Genomic DNA, 21,698 nt, shown 5'->3' on the forward strand with positions numbered 1-21,698 from the left:
TTTTGAGCTACACACAGGATTGGAGTCATTTTTTTAAATCTTTACTACGTATAATAAGCAAGGTCTTGTATGCTGCGATTCCTACATCGAGCGCTTTATAATACTCTTCTCAGCACGTTAACTAAACCTTCTCTTTACCTTCGAATTTTCTTGCTAAATTATACTTAAGTTCGTTGAAAACCAACGGGTCCATATTCTTACCTAATTGGAACTAGACAAACCAATCGCCAATTTGGCACTTTCGGGGAATGATTTCGATGTGATCTTCGGGAGCCAGCTGAGAGCTTGCTTGCAGAAGGTACATTCTCATTTGTGGTCCCACCACAATTGCGCACCGATACAACAAGGCCATCCCTGTCAGCACTGACAAAATAATAAACCGAAATCACAAGAACACGTAAAACTTTTCGTTGACTATATTCAATGGTAGCACACACAAACCATCGAACTTCTGAATTGACCCCGAGGGACCGTCTTTTCTCAAGGTCCACTTTCTAACTTTCGGCAATACTCGCGCCATCTGATCATTCCTTTCTTCGGACTCCATCTCCGTGAAATTTATCACTTCCGATCCGTACATGGAGAATTCACCATAAAGCTAAAGATCCAACGTGGCCAATCACGTTCACAAAATTGAGAACTTCACATAAGAAAAACCTGAAGGTATACAAATTCTGGGGATGCAGATTGGAAACATAATAATCCACCAGCAACTTTCTCCGATCCCTTTTAAAATTGTAACTCACAAGGGCAGTTTAGATCCAACACAAGCATCTTTATTCTTCCTCCTTCCCAGGGTTTCCACAAGTAACGTGGAACGTAGAAAAATATTGCTTGCAAGAAGAGCACGAAGTTACTTCTGCTCCTCTTCATTCGTAATTGGACCCATGTACGGATTCGCGGTATCAACACCTACCTTTCACATTCGATTTGGGATCGTGAACGTGGAATGAATTCAGCAATATGAGTCCATAAAATTTGGAGGGATCTCATCCACAAAGCAGTCAATTGTGTCTCCAATATATTGCCTAGACGTCAAAAGCAAAGAAAATGCCATAAGTATCACTACCGTGGCTTTGTAATGAAGGCGAAATATATTGTTGTCTATACACACGGAGTCTAACATTGGCAGCCCCTTCACGGAGTCAAACACGTCAAACATTGTGATGTCTTACTTCTGTGTTCGTCGCTGATAAAACACACTTGCTACTTACAAGCGGTCAAATCAAAGCACAGGCGATATACATAAAGTCATACGAGCCACTGTGTCTGTGCGTACAGATCTTTATTTCAAAACCAAGTTCTGCTTAATATTTGAAAGGATAAAACATTTTAAAAGTCTCGCAGTTAACATGTTTACGTATCACGACTTCTTTCTACTTCCTTTAGTTTTCATATACAGCTTCACAACATTATTCCTCTTTCAATAACATAAATAACCCACCCATAATTTGCATGTCAGTATAACTCTTCGCAGTGAACATATTTGTTTCAGTTGAAGTGAATGCTGAACAAAGCTGACAGAATTGTCTTTTGAGCTGATCACAGGAATACAGTCATTTTTTTAAATCTTTACTACGTATAATAAGCAAGGTATTGTGTCCTGCGATTCCTACATCGAGCATTTTATAAGACGCTTCCCAGCACGTTAAATAAACTTTCTCTTTACCTTCGAATTTTCTTGCTAAACCATACATTAGTTCCTTGAAAACTAACGGTCCATATTCTTACCTAATTGGTACTAGACAAACACCCCCAATTCATCACTTGGGGGAATGATTTCGATGTGATCTTGGGGAAGCGGCCGAGAGCGATCTCGTTGGAGGTATATTCTCATTTGTGGTCCCAACACAATGCGTAGAGATACAACAAGGCCAGCTCTATCAGCACTGACAAAATAATAAACCAAAACCACAAGAACACGTATAATTTTTCGTTGACTATATTCAGTGGTAGCACACACAAACGATCGAACTTCTGAATTGAACCCGAGGGACCGTCTTTCTCAACGTCCACTTTGTAACTTTTGGGAATACTCCCGCCATTCGATCATTCCTTTCTTCAGACTCAATTTCCGTGAATTTTATCACTTCCGATCCGTACTTGGTGAAGTCACCATCAAGGAAAAGATCCATGAAATATATCTTGCCAATCACGTTCACGAAATTGAGAACTTCGCATATGAAAAACCTGATGGCATAAAAATTCTGGGAATGCAGATTGGAAACAAAATAATCCACCTGCAACTTTCTCCGATCAATCCTAAAATTATCACTCACAACGGGGAAGTTTAGATCCAACACAAGCATTTATATTCTTCCTCCCTCCCTGTGTTTCCACAGGTAACGTGGAACGTAGAACAATATTGCTTGGAAGAAGAGCACGAAGTTACTTCTGCTCCTCTTCATTCGTACTAGGACCAATGTACGGATTCGAGGTATCAAAACCTACCTTTCCCATTCAATTTGGGATCGTGAACGTGATATGAATCCAGCAATATGTGTCCATCACGTTTGGAGGGATCTCATCCACAATGCATTCAATTGTGTCTCCAATATTTTGCCTAGACGTCACAAGCAAAGAAAATGCGATAAGTATCACTACCCTAGCTTTGTATGAAGGAGAAATATAATGTTGTCTATGCACACGGAGTTTAACTTTAGCAGCCCATTTTCGGAGTCAAACACGTCAAACGTTGTGATGTTTTACTTTTGTGTTCGTCGCTGATAAAACACACTTGCTACTTAAAAGCGGTCAAATCAAAGCACAGGCGATATACACAAAGTCACACGAGCCGCAGTGTCTGTGCGTACGGATCTTTATTTCTGAAACCAAGTTCTGCTTAATATTTCAAAGGATAAAACATTTTAAATGTCACGCACTTAACATGTTTATGTATCACAACTTCCTTCTACTTCATTTCGTTTTCATATACAGCTTCACAACATTATTCCTCCTTCAATAATATAAATAACCCACCCAAAATTTGCATGTCAGTATAACTCTTCGCAGTGAACATATTTGTTCCAGTTATTGGTGAGCGCTGAACAAAGCTGACAGAATGGTCTTTTGAGCTGATGACGGGAATGCAGTCATTTTTTTAAAATCTTTACTACGTATAATAAGCAAGATCTTGCATCCTGCGATTCCTACATCGAGCGCTTTTTAATACTCTTCCCAGCACGTTAAATAAACCTTCTCTTTACCTTCGAATTTTGTTGCTAAATCATACTTTCGTTAGTTGAAAACCAACGGGTCCATATTCTTACCTAATTGGTACTCGACAAACCAATCGCCAATTTGGCACTTGCGGATAATGATTTCGATGTGATCTTCGGGAGCCAGCTGAGAGCTGGCTTGCAGAAGGTACATTCTCATTTGTGGTCCCACCACAATTGCGCACCGATACAACAAGTCCATCCCTGTCAGCACTGACAAAATAAAAAACCAAAACCACAAGAACACGTAAAATTTTTCGTTGACTATATTCAGTGGTAGCACACAAAACCGTCGAACTTCTAAATTGACCCCGAGAGACCGTCTTTTCTCAAAGTCCACTTTGAAACTTTCGGGAATACTCACGCCATATGATCATTCCTTTCTTCGGACTCCAGCTCCGTGAAATTTATAACTTCCGATCCGTATATGGTGAATTCATCACCAAGCTAAAGATCCATGAAATATATCTAGTCAATCACGTTCACATAATTGAGAACTTCTCATATGAAAACCTGAAGGTATACAAATTCTGGGAATGCAGATTGGAAACAAAATAATCCACCAGCAACTTTCTCCCAACCCTCCTACAATCGACACTCACAACGGGGCAGTTTAGATCCAACACAAGCATCTTTATTGTTCCTCCTGCCCAGGGTTTCCATAGGTAACGTGGAACTTAGAACAATATTGCTTGGAAGAAGAGCACGAAACAGAGTATTTATGGTACTTGTGCTCCTCTTCATTCGTTCTTGGCCCCACTTACAGACGCGCGGTATCAACACCTACCTTTCCCATTCGATTTTGGGTTGTGAACGTGGAATGAATTCAGCAATATGAGTCCATGACATTTGGAGGGATCTCATCCACAAAGCAGTCAATTGTGTCTCCTATATATTGCCTAGACGTCAAAAGCAAAGAAAATGCTATAAGAATCACTACCGTGGCTTTGTAATGAAGGCGAAATATATTGTCGTCTATATAACGGGTCCATGTTTTTTACCTAATTGGTACTAGACAAACCAATTCCCAATTTCTCACTTGCGGGGAATGATTTCGATGTGATGTTCGGGAGCCAGCTGATAGCTGGCTCGCGGAAGGTACATTCTCATTTGTGGTAACACCGCAATTGCGCACCGTTACAACAAGGCCAGCCCTGTCAGCACTGTGATATGATCCATATTTTTATGTGACGTCACCAGTAGAAAATATGTCACTAATATATTTATTTTGTGAAAGAAAGCGTAATTTCCTTGTTATTCTATGTAATATTGCGCCTTATTAGTAATGTATATATTTTGTTTAATGTTTGTTGTATTTTATGCTCTGTTATGAGTAGTTTAATGTATCTTCATGTTTGCAAGAGTGCACTATACGAATTTGTATTTCTAAGGATGTATAGATGTCAGTTTTGTTGATAGTATCCTTTTGTAGATAGTGAGTGATTCATCTGTACTTTAATCTGTGTTCTCGAAAATAGTATAAAAGCGAGGATATCGCGTAAGAATCATCACACTTTTTCGCCACGGATCGTCGAAGCTTTTAAACTTAAAAAGAACTCCTCGGTGTTGTGCATACATCCTGGTATGGTAGTTCGGGGCGCAAGCTAGGCCTATGTGAACATAGGTACGCCGATAGCCATGCATTGATGATATGCACAATACTGCAACCATTCTACGTTAAATAATAAAGCTAGCCTAAGGAGTAATTTGGAAATAAAAGGCTAAAGAGCAAATATTGGCTCAGTTATCATTGCATATCTCTTGGTGTGGTAGTTCGGGGCGCAAGCTAGGCCTGTGTGATCATAGGCTTGCCGATAGCCACGCATTGAGTTTATGCGTTTTAGTTGAGTCAATTCATCGACAAAGCGAAACCCTCGCCTTCGTCTCAAGTATATTTGCACTATAATTGCAATAAATAAAGAATAAATCCTTTCAGTTTATACATACTGCAGTAGTGTGGTTTTATTTCTCTGTGCTGTGAATATTGTCTTTGCCTAACACTACCCCTGTACCTGAGAGGAGTCTGTGTACTTCACCGAGTCTCATCGTTCACCGCTGAGTATTATTAAGTTAATATTAATAGTATAATAATACGACGCATCTAATTCCAGAGAACGTATCAAGTGGCAGCTCAACGTGTTGGCTCGATTTTGTAGTGTACAAGGGCAAGACAATTGTTTAAAGTTGAGATTAATTGTGCAAGAGCACTGAACTTTCATATTTATTGAAAAGCACAGAGTTATTTCGTTTCGAAATGGAAAAGAAGCATTTGCGTAGCGCAAATAAAAATCTCACTTCGAGTTCAGGACTTAATGTTCCCGATTGTTGTCGGGACATTGATAAAGATAAAACTACATTTGTGTGCAAGAAATGTACAAAGCTTCTACATTTTGAATGTTGTGGCCTAGATATTCGAACTGAAAGCCACGAGTCTACCGATTTGGTTTGTAAAGATTGTGAATTATTGTCTACGGATAGTTCACCTGATCCATTAAATATGTTCAAAGCATTAAAAGCAATGATTGAAGGAATTAGCAAACAACAAGTCGAAAGTATGGGAAAATTACAGGCTGATATTAGCAATGATATTAGTAAACAGTCTGAAGCACTGAAAGCTGATATCTGCAAACAGTCTGAAACATTGCAGGCTGATATGTGCTAACAGTCTGAAGCACTGAAAGCTGATATTAAACAGCAAGCTGATTCCATTACCAGCTTGAAAGCTGATATCTGCAAACAGTCTGAAACATTGCAGGCTGATATGTGCAAACAGTCTGAAGCACTGAAAGCTGATTTTAAACAGCAAGCTGATTCCATTACCAGCTTGAAAGCTGATATCTGCAAACAGTCTGAAACATTGCAGGCTGATATGTGCAAACAGTCTGAAGCACTGAAAGCTGATATCTGCAAACAGTCTGAAGCACTGAAGGCTGATATCTGCAGACAATCTGACATATTAAAGGAAGATATCCTCAGACAATGTGTGTTGCTAAAGGATGATATCGGTAAGCAGCACGATGAATCTATAAAAGTATTAAGAGCTGAAATAGGCGAGATGGCCTGTGAGATTCAACAACTGAAGTCTGAGAACGAGGAAACTAGGGCGCGATTCTCTGAAGAAATCCGGCAGGCTAGAGAGATAGACTTTGATTACTTCCGGCGTAGCTTGGCAGCCGATGTAAATAAAGCCACGGAAAATGTTCGCACAGATGTGGAGGATATTAACTCGAGATTCACTGGAGAGTGCAATAGGATTATTGAAAAACAGCTGACAATAGAACAGATGTTGGCCGAGGCCGAGACTGACAAAATACAGTTCCGAGCTGAGGTCCAAGAAAATATTAGTCAGATTTCAGTAGTTGTGTCTCAAACAAGCAAGGACGTTGAAGAAATAAAGACTTAGGTAGAACAACTTACGAATCAGTTAGAGACAATGCACGTTACCCGGCAAACGGAAACAGAAACTGGATCTCGAACAACTGGTCATCCGCCTGCAGTTGCTGAGAGTGCAGCGTTGCCAACCATGAACATTGAACTAAATGAAGCGATGGACAGAGCCGGTGGAGAGAGAACTAGAGAAGACAAACAAGTCTGTCGCCCACGAGTTACTGCTGATTTAAGAGCTAATGAAGTGGCGTCTGCTGTTCCACCTACCTTTAGTCTTTCGAGCCATGACAGAGGTTACAGAGACCGTGAATCTCACAGGTCCCGGCACAGTCTTTATGAAGAAAGGACAAAGAGGAAACGTCTAGAAAGGAAGAAAGATCGCAGTTCCTGCTCTTCCAGCACCAGCTCTGACTCTCAGTATCAAGCAAAAATCAGGAAGCGAACACGAAGGCATGGAAATTCAAGGAGCGGGCCAGATGAGTCGCCGCCAACAACTCAGCGATCAGCAATGACTGGAACTCCAAGGATGGCAGACCTTAATTCCTTGTCGAAGTTCAAGGGAGACCTGGAAGCCCAGAATGCTGAGCAATACTTAAAAGAACTTAATATCAATTTTGATTTAATGCAGATTCCATACGAATACCGATTGGAAATTATTCCTCGGCTTTTCAAGGGCCAGGCTGAGCATTGGTTTCGAGCAAACCAGCTAGAGTTCAAATCCTATTCTGATTTTTGCCGTCGTTTTCGCAAACAATATGCTTCAGAAGAGGCCAAAGAGAGGCAGCTGACAGCAGTGAGATCTCGCCGATACTTAAAGCAGTCCGGTATGAGCATGGAGGAATATGCCTGGTCTATTTACTCAGCCTATCGCAATCTGTCTGCCCGTTACATAGAACCTGAGATTGTGAATTTAATCATCTCCTAGCTTCCATATAGAGCTCGCAGTCTGAGTCTAGCTAATTCTCCTCAAACTGTACGGCAGCTAGCCGACTTTCTGAAAAGGTTCGAGGTGCTTGAGGAACAGGACAGTTGGAAGCCTTCGTGGAACAGAGAAGGTGCTGGCCAGGGAAATGTTCCTAGACAAAATAGAATTGGAAACCAAACCCCCCCGGATCAGACAAGTTACGCAGAACCATAGAAATGGTTATTCCAATTACAACAGGCGGCGTAATCCTCCGAGAAGGGATGGCAGGAACAACTACGCACGTGGGCCGCGTCGTTCCAGATCTGATCCAGAAGACCATTCCCGTGATTCCTCGCGTAACGCCTCTGAACCCAGTAACTTCAGAGCGACGGCGCCTCCGTTTGAACCTTCTGCTTCACGTTTGACGAACGAGCAACGTCAAAGCGTCGACATGACGAGAGACTTTTGTTGGGCACCATCGACTAGTGCTAATCCGAGTGGTATGCAGTCGGATTTAGCCAGTCGCCCAACGTGAATTCTTCGTTCCCGATCACGGTTGGGCCAAAATCTTGGACTTCTCTGGGAACAGATGACAGCGTTATAAATAGTGAAGACAATCATCTTTTTGTTGTGCTGACTCTCAATGAAGGAGAACAAAGTTTAGATAGAGCACTACAACAGGCAGTTAGAAAGGAAAATTTACTCAGGGCTCCGTTAATTAAAGCAACTGTAGCAGGCGTCGATTTTATTTGTGTTCTGGACACTGGCAGCGAATGTAATCTCATGAGCTACGCCATTTGGAAGAAGATTAAAGAGAAGCTGCAGTCATTGCAGTTACAACCATGTCCAGATGTTAGGCTGACTGATTTCACTGGGAGAAACAAAACTAGAGTTGTGGGATGTAGACAAGTATATCTAGAGATTGCTGGAAGAAATTTATTGGAGGACATGTTTGTCTTGAAAGGTCTCGAAGCTGACTTTATTTTGGGCTACCCATTCCTCAGGAAATATGAAGCAGGAATTGGCCTACAGCGCGAGAAGTTATCTCTCACCGTAGACGGAGTTCCGGTAGAGCAGGACCTCGTGAATAATGGATCTTCGACAGATACGTATGTAAGAGAAGTCCGTGAAGATTCCCATGTCGATCAGTGGACGGCTAGTCCTGACGACATTCTTCAGAAGGTCAATGCGAATTAGATTTTATGCGAAAGGGGTAGAAGCCAATTGAAAGAAGTGTTATTGAAGCATAGAGATGTCTTTTCCGAGAGACCAGGTACTATTAGAAACTTCCAGTGTGAGATTGAACTCACCACCACAGAACCTGTGTATCGATCTCCATATCCCATACCTATAGCAAAAAGAAAACTCCTGGAGAAAGAATTAGAAAAGTGGAGACAATGGGGTGTTATAACGCCTTGTAATTCCCCTTACTTGAACCCTTTAATTGTAGTCGACAAGCCTGATGGTACAGTACGCCCATGCATTGACTTCAGAAATTTGAATAAAATTGTACGTGTTCCACGGAATTCAGTTGAGCCCATTTCGGATGCCTTACAAAAATTTAAAGGTGCTCGTTATTTTACAAATCTGGATCTGGCTTCTGGATATTTACAGATCCCTGTAAAAACAGACTGCCAACCATGTACTGCCTTCTCCTATAAAGGACGTCAGTGGATGTTTGCTCGAATGCCTTTTGGTATCTCTAGTGCTGTGTCAATTTTCATAGCTGCCATGCATGCTGTATTTGGTCCTGAAATCGAAGAGTATCTAACTCAATATATGGATGACTTGCTGATTTTCGACAAAGAACTCTCCAAGTATCTCGAACATCTGGACGAAGTGTTGCAGCGACTCCAAGAAGTGGGGATGACTGTAAAGCTGCGAAAGTGTGAATTTGTCAAAAAGGAAATTACCTACTTGGGTCACATTGTTTCTGGAGATGCTATCAAAATCCAACCAGACAAAAATTCAGCCCTTAAGTTATTTCCTAAACCTAAAACTAGAAAGGATGTTCGGAAATTTTTTGGCCTCGCCAACTGGAGGCGGAAGTTCATTGAAAACTTTGCAGCTAAATCTGAACCGCTCACCAAGCTGTTGGGTAAAAATCAACGTTGGATTTGGCGAGACGAGGAAGAACAAAGTTTCCAGCTACTGAAGAATGAACTTGTAAGAGATGCTGAATTAGCACAGCCTGATTTTGAACAGGAATTCTGTATCCAATGCGATGCTTCTGGGAAAGGATTGAGTAGTATTCTTTTCCAAATGGATGGTGAAGAGAGAAAAGTCATTCAGTATGCAAGCCGAAAACTGAAAGAGAACGAACGCCATTACTCCATCCATGAGTTAGAATGTTTGGCCATAATCTTTGGAGTTGAGAAGTATGCTGTTTATTTGAAAGGTAGGCCCTTCACTATCTATAGTGATCATAAAGGATTGGTATGGTTACAAGACGCCCGTAACTGGAACAGTCGTTTGACTCGCTGGTCTCTAAAACTCCAACAGTACCAGTATAAAATAGTATACGTCTCTGGTCGCCAAAACGATCTGGCAGATATTTTATCTCGGTATCCTGCTGATGATATACCCCAGATTCATCCTGAAAATAGCCAGCAGACATTTAGAATAAACTACCTGTGGGCAGAAAGAGGGGAAATAGATGACGTCGACAAGTGGAGTGAGGCACAATCTGAAGATGAATTCTGCAAAAATTTACTCCAATCTCTAAATTCTCAGGAACCTAACCTCAGATTGCATCGTTCCTATCGCATTCAAGAAGGGATTTTATTTAAGAAAGGATCGGATAATCAGTCCCTTTGGAAACTGTGTGTTCCGGTGGTAATGAAGCAACCTCTCTTGAAAGTAATTCATGATGAAGCTGGACATTTTGGAGTATCCAAGACATTGAAGCGACTTGCAGTACGATACTTCTGGAAAGGCATGAAGGATGACGTGATACAGTACATCCGAGATTGTGAAATTTGTGTCCAGAGTAAACCAGACAAATTGGGGATACTCAAGGAGACCCTTCATATCAGTCCCAAGCAACCTCATGAGATGCTTTCTCTGGACTTGATTGGGAAGCTTCCTCGTTCTAATGGATACCAGTACATCTTGAGCCTTATTGATGTGGGTACACGTTTTGTCTCCGCATATGCTTTACGGACTGCCAGCACCACAGAAATTATAAACACGCTTCAGAGAGGATATTTTGCTCACTATCCAAACGTTACGTTTACCCTAAGCGACAGAGGAGCTCAGTTTACCTCTAAGCAGTGGAAAGAATTTACCAAAAGCCGTGGTATCCATCATGTTTGCACAACAGCTTACAATCCAAAGGGGAACATGGTAGAACGAGCAAATCAAGAGATAGTCAGATTACTTCGTTTATTTTGTTATCGAGAACATCAGACTTGGTCGCGATACATATCAAAAGTTGTTTGGTTAATTAATTATTCTATTTCCGAAACTACTGGATATTCGCCTGCTGAACTATTCTTCAATCATCCTATACCCAGAGAGATCCTAACACATTTCAATTGGCCCGAACGGGAAGAAGCCCAACCGGATTGGAAGTCCAAATTATTCTTAGCCCAAGTCAGGGAGAAGAAGAAGTTGTCGAAGGATTTAAAACAGAAGGGAAACGCCAAGAGAGTGACAGCTGGAGACTTCGTGATGGTTAAAAACCATCCTTAAGCTCCTCACTAGATAGGACCATTCAAAAGTTATTTATGTTGTGGATAGGACCTTATCTAGTGGACAAAGTGGAAAATAATGTTGTGACATTGCTAATTCCAAGGACTAAAGAATTATATGATAAGGTTAACTTGGATAACATAAAACTGGTGCGTTTCTCGGAGGATAAAAAGAAAGAGTTTGTACTTTAAAACTAAGTTTCCTCCAGGTACAGTATGTAACATTGTTATTCGTACACATAGAATTTCCGACGAAAAAATGTCATATCTACTAGTAAATATAATCATTTTCATATGTACCTGGAAATTAATGTTAATGAAGGTTTCAGCAACAAATGTCAATAAAATTGTATGTTCAAAATGTATAAAAAGAGCATATAATTTGAGTGAAAAGAGAAAAACACGCTGTTTCATGCAACATTGTTATTCGTACAGGCAAGATCTTCAATCTTCCTCGCATACAGCGCCACCGCTATTCGGGTGATTTCGTGCAGTTTGCAACTTCGTAACAAGTTTGAACATGCAGGCGCGCTCCCCGTCAAGCGGAATGCTGGCGTAAGTATTGTTGTAGGCCTATCGTCTATCTATCAGAGTGTTCGAAATGGGCAAGGTGAAGGAATTTAGTTCCGATCTGAAGGATGTTATTATAATTTGGCCCTTAGAGGTACTTCGTTAAGAAAAATTGTACAAACAGTCAATAAATCACACTCCACAGTTCAATACATAGTAAACAAATTTAGAGAGGATGGTTCAGCACAGAATGTGCCGAGAAAACCAAAAGAGAGAAGGTTGAATAAACGTAATAAACGCTTTATTTTAAAAAGAATGCGAGAAAACCCCCGACTAAGTGTTCCTCAGTTACGACCGTTAGTAGAAAATGTTGCTGGCAAGATGATGTCCGATCAAACTGTCCGACGTGCCTTGTGGAAGCATGGATAACATGGCAGAATACCACAAAAAAGGCCGTATGTAAGTATGGTGAATCGCAGGAATAGATTTTCATTCGCGAAAGAGCACATCCACAAGGACCAGGAATTTTGGGATAGTGTCATATTATGGTCAGACGAGTCAAAGATTAATATATACGGGTCAGATGGGATAAATAGGGTCTGGAGAAAATCAAATAAAGACAATGATCTCATTAATACAGTTCCAAAAGTTAAACACAGTGGTGGGTCATTAATGAATTGGGGCTGTATGTCGTCCAAAGGTGTTGGTACCATCCAGTTTATTGATGGTATCATGGATGCATATGTCAGGCACAAATAATTAGTGAATCATGTGTTCCAGGGTGCATTATATCACATATTTGAAGATATTGAAGAACAATGTAAAGGAGAGTGTCCAAAAAATGGACATGCCGCCCATCTACAGATTCCAACAAGACAATGACAGTAAGCATAAGGCGCGAGTTAACATGAATTGGCTAATATGAAATGTGCCCAAACTACTACAAACACCAGCTCAAAGTCCAGACTTAAATCCCAGCGAGCATTTATGGGCAATTTTGAAGAGGCGAGTCCATAAAGCAGGCGTCAAGTCAAAACAAGAGTTTAAAACTGTTGTGCAAGCCGAGTGGAATAAAATAAGCTCTGAAACATGTCAGAAACTGGTTAATTCTATGAAGAACAGGCGTCAAGCAGTAATTAAAGCCAAAGGATACGCATCAAAGTATTAGAATTGTGAGTCAATTTGCTCTGAATATACTTTTTTCTTTTATATTATTAAGTGTACGAATAGAAAAGTTGTACAAAAAATGGTATGTTTCTCTTTCAGTTTCATTTAATTTATTATTGTCATTGGTTATACAGAATTTGGGTAAGATTTTATGTTCCTAATGATATTAGTTATTGAATTGTAAAGAAACAATTTCAAAAGAGTGTATTTCCTTCCAGATATTAAAGCATTTTCTTTGAAAATCCGTGTGTACGAATAAGAATGTTACATACTGTATATAACTTCCTTTCTGAAACTTAGTTTCCGAAAGGAAGGGGCAGATGATATGATCCATATTTTTATGTGACGTCACCAGTAGAAAATATGTCACTAATATATTTATTTTGTGAAAGAAAGTGTAATTTCCTTGTTATTCTATGTAATATTGCGCCTTATTAGTAATGTATATATTTTGTTTAATGTTTGTTGTATTTTATGCTCTGTTATGAGTAGTTTAATGTATCTTCATGTTTGCAAGAGTGCACTATACGAATTTGTATTTCTAAGGATGTATAGATGTCAGTTTTGTTGATAGTATCCTTTTGTAGATAGTGAGTGATTCATCTGTACTTTAATCTGTGTTCTCGAAAATAGTATAAAAGCGAGGATATCGCGTAAGAATCATCACACTTTTTCGCCACGGATCGTCGAAGCTTTTAAACTTAAAAAGAACTCCTCGGTGTTGTGCATACATCCTGGTATGGTAGTTCGGGGCGCAAGCTAGGCCTATGTGAACATAGGTACGCCGATAGCCATGCATTGATGATATGCACAATACTGCAACCATTCTACGTTAAATAATAAAGCTAGCCTAAGGAGTAATTTGGAAATAAAAGGCTAAAGAGCAAATATTGGCTCAGTTATCATTGCATATCTCTTGGTGTGGTAGTTCGGGGCGCAAGCTAGGCCTGTGTGATCATAGGCTTGCCGATAGCCACGCATTGAGTTTATGCGTTTTAGTTGAGTCAATTCATCGACAAAGCGAAACCCTCGCCTTCGTCTCAAGTATATTTGCACTATAATTGCAATAAATAAAGAATAAATCCTTTCAGTTTATACATACTGCAGTAGTGTGGTTTTATTTCTCTGTGCTGTGAATATTGTCTTTGCCTAACACTACCCCTGTACCTGAGAGGAGTCTGTGTACTTCACCGAGTCTCATCGTTCACCGCTGAGTATTATTAAGTTAATATTAATAGTATAATAATACGACGCATCTAATTCCAGAGAACGTATCAACTGACAAAATAATAAACCAAAACCACAAGAACACGTAAAATGTTTCGTTGACTATATTCAGTGGTAGCACACACAAACCACCGAACTTCTGATTTGAACCAGGGACCGTCTTTTCTCAAGGTCTACTTTTTAACTTTCGTGAATACTCGCGCCATTCGATCATTCCTTTCTTCGGACTCCATCTCCGTGAATTTTATCACATCCGATCCGTACTTGGTGAAGTCACCATCAAGGAAAAGATCAATGAAATATATCTGGCCAATCACGTTCACAAAATTGAGAACTTCGCATATGAAAAACCTGAAGGTATACAAATTCTGGGAAAGCAGATTGGAAACAAAATAATCCACCAGCAACTTTCTCCGATCCCTCCTACAATCGTCACTCACAACGGGGCAGTTTAGATCAAACACAGGCATCTTTATTCTTCCTCCTTGCCAGGGTTTCCTTAGGTAACGTGGAACGTAGAACAATATTGCTTGGAAGAAGAGCACCAAACAGAGTATTTACGGTACTTGTGCTCCTCTTCATTCGTTCTTGGCCCCACGAACAGATGCGCGGTATCAACACCTACCTTTCCCATTCGCTTTGGGATCGTGAACGTGGAATGAATTCAGCAATATGAGTCCATAACATTTGGAGGGATCTCATCCACAAAGCAGTCAATTGTGTCTCCAATATATTGCCAAGACGTCAAAAGCAAAGAAAATGAGATAACTATCACTACCGTGGCTTTCTAATGAAGGCGAAATATATTGTTGTCTATATAACGGGTCCATATTCTTACCTAATTGGTATTAGACAAACTAATCCTCAATTTATCACTTGCGGGGAATGATTTCGATGTGATCTTGGGGAGGCGGCCGAGAGCGGTCTCGTAGGAGGTATATTCTCATTTGTGGTCCCAACACAATGCGTAGAGATACAACAAGGCCAGCCCTATCAGCACTGACAAAATAATAAACCATCCACAGGTAACGTGGAACGTAGAACAATATTGCTTGGAAGAAGAGCACGAAGTTACTTCTGCTCCTCTTCATTCGTAATATGACCCACGTACGGATGCGCCCTATCAACACCTACTTTTCCCATTCAATTTGGGACTGTGAACGTGAAATGAATCCAGCAATATGTGTCCATCACGTTTGGAGGGATCTCATCCACAATGCATTCAATTGTGTCTCCAATATTTTGCCTAGACGTCACAAGCAAAGAAAATGCGATAAGTATCACACCCCTCTCTTTGTATGAAGGAGAAATATAATGTTGTCTTTTCACACGGAGTCTAACTTTAGCAGCCCCTTCTCGGAGTCAAACACGTCAAACGTTGTGATGTTTTACTTCTGTGTTCGTCGCTGATAAAACACACTTGCTACTTACAAGCGGTCAAATCAAAGCACAGGCGATATACACAAAGTCACACGAGCCACAGTGTCTGTGCGTACGGATCTTTATTTCTGAAACCAAGTTCTGCTTAATATATGAAAGGATAAAACATTTTAAATGTCACGCACTTAACATGTTTATGTATCAAAACTTCCTTCTACTTCATTTCGCTTACATATACAGCTTCACAACATTGTTCCTCTTTCAATAACATAAATAACCACCCAAAATTTGCATGTCAGTATAACTCTTCGCAGTGAACATATTTGTTCCAGTTGTTGCTGAGCGCTGAACAAAGCTGACAGAATGGTCTTTTGAGCTACACACAGGATTGGAGTCATTTTTTTAAATCTTTACTACGTATAATAAGCAAGGTCTTGTATCCTGCGATTCCTACGTCGAGCACTTTTTAATACTCTTCTCAGCACGTTAACTAAACCTTCTCTTTACCTTCGAATTTTCTTGCTAAATCATACTTAAGTTCGTTGAAAACCAACGGGTCCATATTCTTAAATAATTGGAACTAGACAAACCAATCGCCAATTTGGCACTTTCGGGGAATGATTTCGATGTGATCTTCGGGAGCCAGCTGAGAGCTGGCTTGCAGAAGGTACATTCTCATTTGTGGTCCCACCACAATTGCGCACCGATACAACAAGGCCATCCCTGTTAGCACTGACAAATTAAAAAACCAAAACCACAAGAACACGTAAAATTTTTCGTTGACTATATTCAGAGGTAGCACACAAAAACCGTCGAACTTCTAAATTGAACCCGAGGGACCGTCTTTTCTCAAGGTCCATTTTGTAACTTTCGTGAATACTCCCGCCATTCGATCATTCCTTTCTTCGGACTCCATCTCCGTGAATTTTATCACTTCCGATCCGTAATTGGTGAAGTCACCTTCAAGGAAAAGATCCATGAAATATATCTTGCCAATCACGTTCACAAAATTGAGAACTTCGCATATGAAAAACCTGATGGCATAAAAATTCTGGGAATGCAGATTGGAAAGAAAATAATCCACCAGCAACTTTCTCCGATCCCTCCTAAAATTGTCACTCACAACGGGGAAGTTTAGATCCAACACAAACATTTATATTCTTCCTCCTTCCCCGTGTTTCCATAGGTAACGTGGAACGTAGAACAATATTGCTTGGAAGAAGAGCACGAAGTTACTTCTGCTCCTCTTCATTCGTAATTGGACCCATGTACGGATGCGCGCTATCAACACCTACTTTTCCCATTCAATTTGGGATTGTGAACGTGAAATGAATCCAGCAATATGTGTCCATCACGTTTGGCGAAATCTCATCCACAATGCAGTCAATTGTGTCTCCAACATTTTTCCTAGACGACACAAGCAAAGAAAATGCGATAAGTATCACTACCGTTGCTTTCTAATGAAGGCGAAATATATAGTTGTCTATACACACGGAGTCTAACTTTATCAGCCCCTTCACGGAGTCAAACATTGTGATGTCTTACTTCTGTGTTCGTCGCTGATAAAATACATTTGCTACTTACAAGCGGTCAAATCAAAGCACAGGCGATATACACAAAGTCACACGAGCCACAGTGTCTGTGCGTACCGATCTTTATTTCTGAAAGCAATTTCTGCTTAATACTTGAAAGGAAAAAACATTTTAAATGTCACGCACTTAACATGTTTATGTATCACAACTTCCTTCTACTTCATTTCGTTTTCATATACAGCTTCACAACATTATTCCTCTTTCAATAACATAAATAACCCACCCAAAATTTGCATGTCAGTATAATTCTTCGCAGTAAACATATTTGCTCCAGTTATTGCTGAGCGCTGAACAAAGCTAACAGAATGGTCTTTTGAGCAGCTTACGGGAATGCAGTCATGTTTTTAAAATCTGTACTACGTATAATAAGCAAGATCTTGTATCCTGCGATTCCTACATCGAGCATTTTATAAGACGCTTCCCAGCACGTTAACTAAAACTTCTCTTTACCTTCGAATTGTCTTGCGAGATCATATATTAGTTCGTAGTAAGCCAACGGGTGCATATTCTTACATAATTGGTACTAGACAAACCAATCCCCAATTTCGCATTTGCGGGTAATGATTTCTATGGGATCTTGGGGAGCCAGCCGAGAGCGGGCTGGCAGAAGATACATCCTCATTTGTGTTGCCACTACAATTTCGCAGTGATACATCTGGGTTAGCCTAATGAGCACTGACAAAATAATAAACCAAAAAGACAAGAGCACGTACAATTTTCCGCTGACTATATTCAGTGGTAGCACACACAAACCGTCGAACTTCTGAATTGACCCCGAGAGATCGTATTTTCTGAAGGTGCACTTTGTAACTTTCGGGAATACTCGCGCCATCGGATCATTCCTTTCTTCGGGCTCCATCTCTTCGTGAACTTTATCACTTCCGATCCGTACTTGGTGAATTCACCATCAAGGAAAAGATCCATGAAATATATCTGGCCAATCACGTTCACATTATTGAGAACTTCGCATATGAAAAACCTGATGGCATAAAAATTCTGGGAATGCAGATTGGAAACAAGATAATCCACCAGCAACTTTCTCCGATCCCTCCTACAATCGTCACTCAAAACGGGGCCGTCTAGATCCAACACATGCATCTTTATTCTTCGTCCTTCCCAGGGTTTCCACAGGTAACGTGGAACGTAGAACAATATTGCTTGGAAGAAGAGCACGAAAGATAGTATTTATTGTACTTCCGCTCCCTTTATTTGTACTTGATACCAAGTACGGATGCGCGGTATCAACACCTACTTTTCTTATTCGATTTGGGATCGTGAACGTGGAATGAATCAAGCAATATGTGTCCATAACGTTTGGAGGGATCTCATCGACGATGCAGTAAATTGTGTCTCCAACATATTGCCTTAACGTCACAAGCAAAGAAAATGCGATAAGTATCACTACCCGCGCTTTGTATGAAGGAGAAATATATTGTTGTCTGTACACACGGAGTCTAACTTTAGCAGCCCCTTCACGGAGTCAAACACGTCAAACGTTGTGATGTTTTACTTCTGTGTTCGTCTCTGAGAAAACACACTTGCTACTTACAAGCGGTCAAGCTGTCAAAACATAAATAACCCACCCAAAATTTGCATGTCAGTATAACTCTTCGCAGTGAAAATATTTGTTCCAGCTGTTGCTGAGCGCTGAACAAAGCTGACAGAATGGTCTTTTGAGCTGATCACAGGAATCCAGTCATTTTTTAAATCTTTACTACGTATAATAAGCAAGGTCTTGTATCCTGCGATTTCTACATCGAGCGCTTTTTAATACTCTTCCCAGCACGTTAACTAAACGTTCTCTTTACCTTCGAATTTTCTTGCTAAATCATACTTTATTTAGTTGAAAACCAACGGGTCCATATTCTTACCTAATTGGTACTCGGCAAACCAATCGCCAATTTGGCACTTGCGGGGAATGATTTCGATGTGATCTTCGGGAGCCAGCTAAGAGCTGGCTCGCAGAAGGTACATTCTCATTTGTGGTCCAACCACAATTGCGCACCGATACAACAAGTCCATCCCTGTCAGCACTGACAAAATAATAAACCAATACCACAAGAACACGTAAAATTTTCCGTTGACTATATTGACTGCTAGCACGCACAAACCATCGAACTTCTGAATTGACCCCGAGGTACCGTCTTTTCTCAAGGTCCACTTTGTAACTTTCGGGAATACTCGCGCCATCTGATCATTCCTTTCTTCGGACTCCATCTCCGTGAATTTTATCACTTCCGATACGTACTTGGTGAAGTCACCATCAAGGAAAAGATCTATGAAATATATCTGGCCAATCACGTTCACAAAATTGAGAACTTCGCATATGAAAAACCTGATGGCATAAATATTCTGGGAATGCAGATTGGAAACAAAATAATCCACCAGCAACTTTCTCCGATCCCTCCTACAATCGTCACTCAAAACGGGGCCGTCTAGATCCAACACAAACATCTTTATTCTCCCTCCTTCCCTGTGTTTCCACAGGTAACGTGGAACGTAGAACAATATTGCTTGGAAGAAGAGCACGAAGTTACTTATGCTCCTCTTCATTCGTACTTGCCCCATGAACGGATGCGCGGTATCAACACCTGCCCTTCCCTTACGAGTTGGGATCGGGAACGTGGAATGAATCCAGCAATACATGTCCATAACATTTGGAGGGATCTCATCCACAATGCTGTCAATTGTGTCTCCAATATATTGCCTTGACGTCAAAAGCAAAGAAAATGCGATAAGTATCACTACCGTCGCTTTCTAATGAAGGTGAAATATATTGTTGTCTGTACACGCGGAGTCTAACTTTAGCAGTCCCTTCACGGATTCAAACACGTCAAACATTGTGATGTTTTACTTCTGTGTTCGTCGCTGATAAAACACACTTGCTACTTACAAGCGGTCAAATTAAAGCACAGGCGATATACACAGAGTCACACGATCCACATTGGTTGAGGGAATCGATCACTATTTCTGAAGCCAAGTTCTCCTTAATATTTGAAAGGATAAAACTTTTTAAATGTCACGCACTTAACACGTTTATGTATCGCAACTTCCTTCTACTTCATTTCCTTTTCATGTACAGCTACACATTATTCCTCTTTCAATAACATAAATAGCCAAACCAACCTTTGCACGTCAGGATAATTCTTCGCAGTGAACATATTTCCTCCAGTTATTGCTGAGCGCTGAACAAAGTTGACAGAATGGTCTTTTGAGATGATCACAGGAATGCAGTCTTTTTTTTAAAATTCTATCTACATATAATAAGCAAGGTCTTGTATCCTGCGATTCCTACATCGAGCGCTTTTTAATACTCTTCCCAACACGTTAACTAAACGTTTTCTTTCCCTTCGAATTTTCTTGCTAAATCATACATTAGTGCGTTGTAAGCCAACGGGTCCATATTCTTATCTAATTGGTACTAGACAAACCAATCCCCAATTTGGCACTTGGCACTTGCGGGTAATGATTTCGATGTGATCTTCGGGAGCCAGCCGAGAGCGGGCTGGCAGAAGATACATCCTCATTTGTGTTGCCACTACAATTTCGCAGTGATACATCTGGGTTAGCCTAATGAGCACTGACAAAATAATAAACCAAAAAGACAAGAGCACGTACAATTTTCCGCTGACTATATTCAGTGGTAGCACACACAAACCGTCGAACTTCTGAATTGACCCCGAGAGATCGTATTTTCTGAAGGTGCACTTTGTAACTTTCGGGAATACTCGCACCATCGGATCATTCCTTTCTTCGGGCTCCATCTCTTCGTGAACTTTATCACTTCCGATCCGTACTTGGTGAATTCACCATCAAGGAAAAGATCCATGAAATATATCTGGCCAATCACGTTTACAAAATTGAGAACTTCGCATATGAAAACCATAAGGTATACTAATCCTGGGAATGCAGATTGGAAACAAAATAATCCACCAGCAACTTTCTCCGATCCCTCCTACAATCGTCACTCACAACGGGGCAGTTTAGATACAACACAAGCATCTTTATTCTTTCTCCTTCCCATGATTTCCACAAGTAACGTAAAACGTAAAACAATATTGCTTGGAAGAGGAGCACGAAAGAAAGTATTTGTGGTACTTCTGCTTTTCTTCATTCGTAATTGGCCCCACGTACGGATGTGCGGTATCAACACTCACCTTTCCCATTCGATTTGGGATCGTGAACGTGGAATGAATCCAGCAATATGTGTCCTTAACCTTTAAAGGGATCTCATCCACAATGCAGTCAAGTGTGTCTCCAATATATTGCCTAGAAGTCACAAGCAAAGTTAATGCGATAAATATCACTACCGTGGCTTTGTAATGAAGGCGAAATATATTGTTGTCTATACACACAGAGTCTAACTTTAGCAGCCCCTTCACGGAGTCAAACACGTCAAACATTGTGATGTTTAACTTCTGTGTTCGTCAATGATAAAACACACTTGGTACTTACAAGCGGTCAAATCAAAGCACGGGCGATATACACAAGATCACACGAGCCATCGTGGCTGCGCGCACCGATCTTTATTCGTTCGCTTTGTTCAACCCAAATCAATTTTTGCTTCGTTAACAAATGCCGTGTTTTTGTGCTAATTGTTAGTGCAGTGTAGTACTTGGTG

The 21,698-nt window shown here is 40.5% G+C and overlaps 1 protein-coding gene and 7 pseudogenes across 1 annotated transcript; all 8 read right to left on the bottom strand.

The window, feature by feature from the left end:
* Window positions 1-121: 121 nt before the first annotated feature.
* On the bottom strand, window positions 122-1,162 carry LOC145979707 (innexin inx2-like; annotated as a pseudogene).
* A 394-nt stretch (window positions 1,163-1,556) lies between these two features.
* LOC145979583 (innexin inx2-like) lies at window positions 1,557-2,705 on the bottom strand (annotated as a pseudogene).
* Window positions 2,706-3,237: 532 nt separating this feature from the next.
* LOC145979584 (innexin inx2-like) lies at window positions 3,238-8,649 on the bottom strand (annotated as a pseudogene).
* Window positions 8,650-14,109: 5,460 nt separating this feature from the next.
* Window positions 14,110-15,493, bottom strand: LOC145979585 (innexin inx2-like; annotated as a pseudogene).
* Window positions 15,494-15,975: 482 nt separating this feature from the next.
* LOC145979772 (innexin inx2-like) lies at window positions 15,976-17,017 on the bottom strand (annotated as a pseudogene).
* A 583-nt stretch (window positions 17,018-17,600) lies between these two features.
* LOC145979586 (innexin inx2-like) lies at window positions 17,601-18,583 on the bottom strand (the record flags this gene model as incomplete). Its single annotated transcript, XM_083112553.1, is given in 5 exon segments — window positions 17,601-17,939; window positions 17,942-18,255; window positions 18,258-18,281; window positions 18,284-18,493; window positions 18,496-18,583. Coding segments are annotated over 5 exon segments (975 nt in total), but the record flags the coding sequence as incomplete, so codon positions are not given.
* Window positions 18,584-18,868: 285 nt separating this feature from the next.
* On the bottom strand, window positions 18,869-19,918 carry LOC145979779 (innexin inx2-like; annotated as a pseudogene).
* A 490-nt stretch (window positions 19,919-20,408) lies between these two features.
* Window positions 20,409-21,480, bottom strand: LOC145979768 (innexin inx2-like; annotated as a pseudogene).
* Between the last annotated feature and the right edge of the window lie 218 nt (window positions 21,481-21,698).

Source organism: Lepisma saccharinum, chromosome 26, assembly GCF_977018435.1.
Source record: "Lepisma saccharinum chromosome 26, izLepSacc3.1, whole genome shotgun sequence".
Lineage (NCBI taxonomy): Eukaryota > Metazoa > Arthropoda > Insecta > Zygentoma > Lepismatidae > Lepisma > Lepisma saccharinum.